The following is a 2,065-nucleotide window of genomic DNA, read 5'->3' on the forward strand; positions in this document are numbered from 1 at the left end:
AAAGCCCCATGAGATGCTGCACGCTCCCCATGTTGCCATGGCCACAGCTAGCCTGAGAAAGCCCCAGTGGGGCCAAGGGCACGTCCCCAAGGACAGGCTGCAGCCTGTGTCCCCCATGGCAGGCAGGGACCGGTGGGCGTCCCCCTTGGGCCTCGGACCTGGCCCCAGGACTGGCCGGAGTGCACACACGCGCAGGAGACATCCCAGGTCTACTCTGCGTCCTAAAATGGCGACTGACCACCTGCGAGTCCAGAGTCCCCCACGAGCCTAGCTCGGACCCACCCCAGAGGCGAGGCCAGCAGCCCATGTGGCGTCTGAGGGCCCACGAACCCAGCTAGCTCCCTAAGAGCTGGTCCATGGCCTGCTCTCTGCTGGGTCCCGGCTGGCCGTAGTCCTGGCCGTGACCGGGGACAGCTCCCACCCTGAGCAGTCACACACGGCCTGTGTCCCCATTCACACCCCACCCTGCCCCAGGCCAGCCTGCGCAGCTCACCCTGTGCCCACTGGGGCAGCCGGCGCTCCAGCCGGAGCAGCCTGGGCCGCGCACCCAGCCTCAAGCGCCGGAACCAGCGCGGGGAGCGAGAGTCACTGCTGTCAGGCGGTGGGAAGGGCAGCACCGACGAGGAGGCCGAGGACGGCGGGGCCGGGGCCCACCTGGGGGCCACGCCGGCGCCCCACACTGCCCCACTGCGGCGTGCCGAGTCCCTGGACCGTCGGAGCACATTGGACCTGCGGTCCCCGCGCCCAGCTGCCCTCCCGCCCTCCAGGCTGCAGGACTGCAATGGCCAGGTGGTGGCCCTGCCCGCCGAGTTCTTCCTGCGCATCGGCAGACATAAGGGGGAGCCGGCCGAGCTCGAGGACGACCTGGAGGATGTGAGGCCAGGTCCCCTGCGGTCCCCCCATAGCCATGCCTCCTGTCCAGTTTCCCAAAGCAGAGTTTGAGGTGGGAACTTGGGACATGTCACCCAGTGGGGGCTCAGGAGCAGCAGGGAGAAGGCCCAGCCCAGGTCTGGCTTCAGCTAGTCCCAAGGTCAGCCCCAGCTTACAGTGGGAGAAAAGGGGAGGTGGCCTCGGCAGGGACCCGAGAGCGTGCGTTCGCCGGCCGTGGGTCCCAGCAAGCTCACTTACCCGTTGCCTGGGCAGGGATGGGCCTGACCCACACGCCCTGGAGGCTGGGGGCCGCCCACTGCGGGAGGGCTCTGAGACCCCACCCTCTCCTTAGAGCTGCTGTTTCCGGCTGCACAAGGTGCTGGAGCCCTGCAAGCCCCAGTGGTGCCAGAGCCGCGAGTCCTGGGCCCTGTACGTCTTCTCTCCGCAGAACCGGTAAGGTGCTTGGGTCTGGCCCCGCCCGGGCTTGCTCCTGTGGGCCCCTGCCCAGTCCCTCCAGCCCCGCCAGGACAGGCAGAGTATCAGGGTGGCTTCCCTGGACCCCTGCCAACACCCTCGCACTTGGGCCGGGCCCCCAGGTTCCGCGTCTTCTGCCAAAAAGTGATCGCGCACAAGCTCTTTGACCACGTGGTCCTCGCCTTCATCTTCCTCAACTGCATCACAATTGCCTTGGAGAGGCCCGACATCGACCCGGGCAGCACCGTGAGTCAGCCTGTCCCCACAGCCCAGCCCCAGCGAGGCGGGGCCAGGGGTGACGCGGCCTGCCATGTCCCCCCTGCAGGAGCGGGTCTTCCTCAGCGTCTCCAACTACATCTTCACCACCATCTTTGTGGCCGAGATGATGGTGAAGGTACCTGCGTGTCTGTCTGTCCTTCCCCCCACGGGCCCCACCTGGCTGTGACCCTGGCCCTGCCCGTCCCTCCCGCACCCAGCTCGGCGTCGCCCCTGCCGCAGGTGGTGGCGCTGGGCCTGCTCTCCGGCGAGCACGCCTACCTGCAGAGCAGCTGGAACGTGCTGGACGGGCTGCTGGTGCTGGTCTCCCTGGCAGACCTGGTCGTGGCCATGGCCTCGGCTGGCGGCGCCAAGATCCTGGGCGTCCTGCGCGTGCTGCGCCTGCTGCGGACCCTCCGGCCCCTGAGGTGAGGGCGGGGAGGAGCCGCCGCCCCGCCCCCAGCGC

General features: G+C 68.9%; 1 protein-coding gene across 1 annotated transcript in view; it reads left to right on the forward strand.

The window, feature by feature from the left end:
• The window catches only part of CACNA1H (calcium voltage-gated channel subunit alpha1 H), a 38,357-nt gene that overhangs the window by 12,522 nt on the left and 23,770 nt on the right, over positions 1-2,065 (forward strand). The window contains exons 16-20 of the mRNA XM_027771003.1: positions 475-873; positions 1,223-1,323; positions 1,467-1,590; positions 1,670-1,738; positions 1,843-2,027. Coding sequence (XP_027626804.1) covers positions 475-873; positions 1,223-1,323; positions 1,467-1,590; positions 1,670-1,738; positions 1,843-2,027 — 878 coding nt within the window. The remainder of the gene's footprint in view (positions 1-474; positions 874-1,222; positions 1,324-1,466; positions 1,591-1,669; positions 1,739-1,842; positions 2,028-2,065) is intronic.

The sequence above is a fragment of the Tupaia chinensis genome, unplaced genomic scaffold, assembly GCF_000334495.1.
Source record: "Tupaia chinensis unplaced genomic scaffold, TupChi_1.0 Scaffold000178_1, whole genome shotgun sequence".
Lineage (NCBI taxonomy): Eukaryota > Metazoa > Chordata > Mammalia > Scandentia > Tupaiidae > Tupaia > Tupaia belangeri.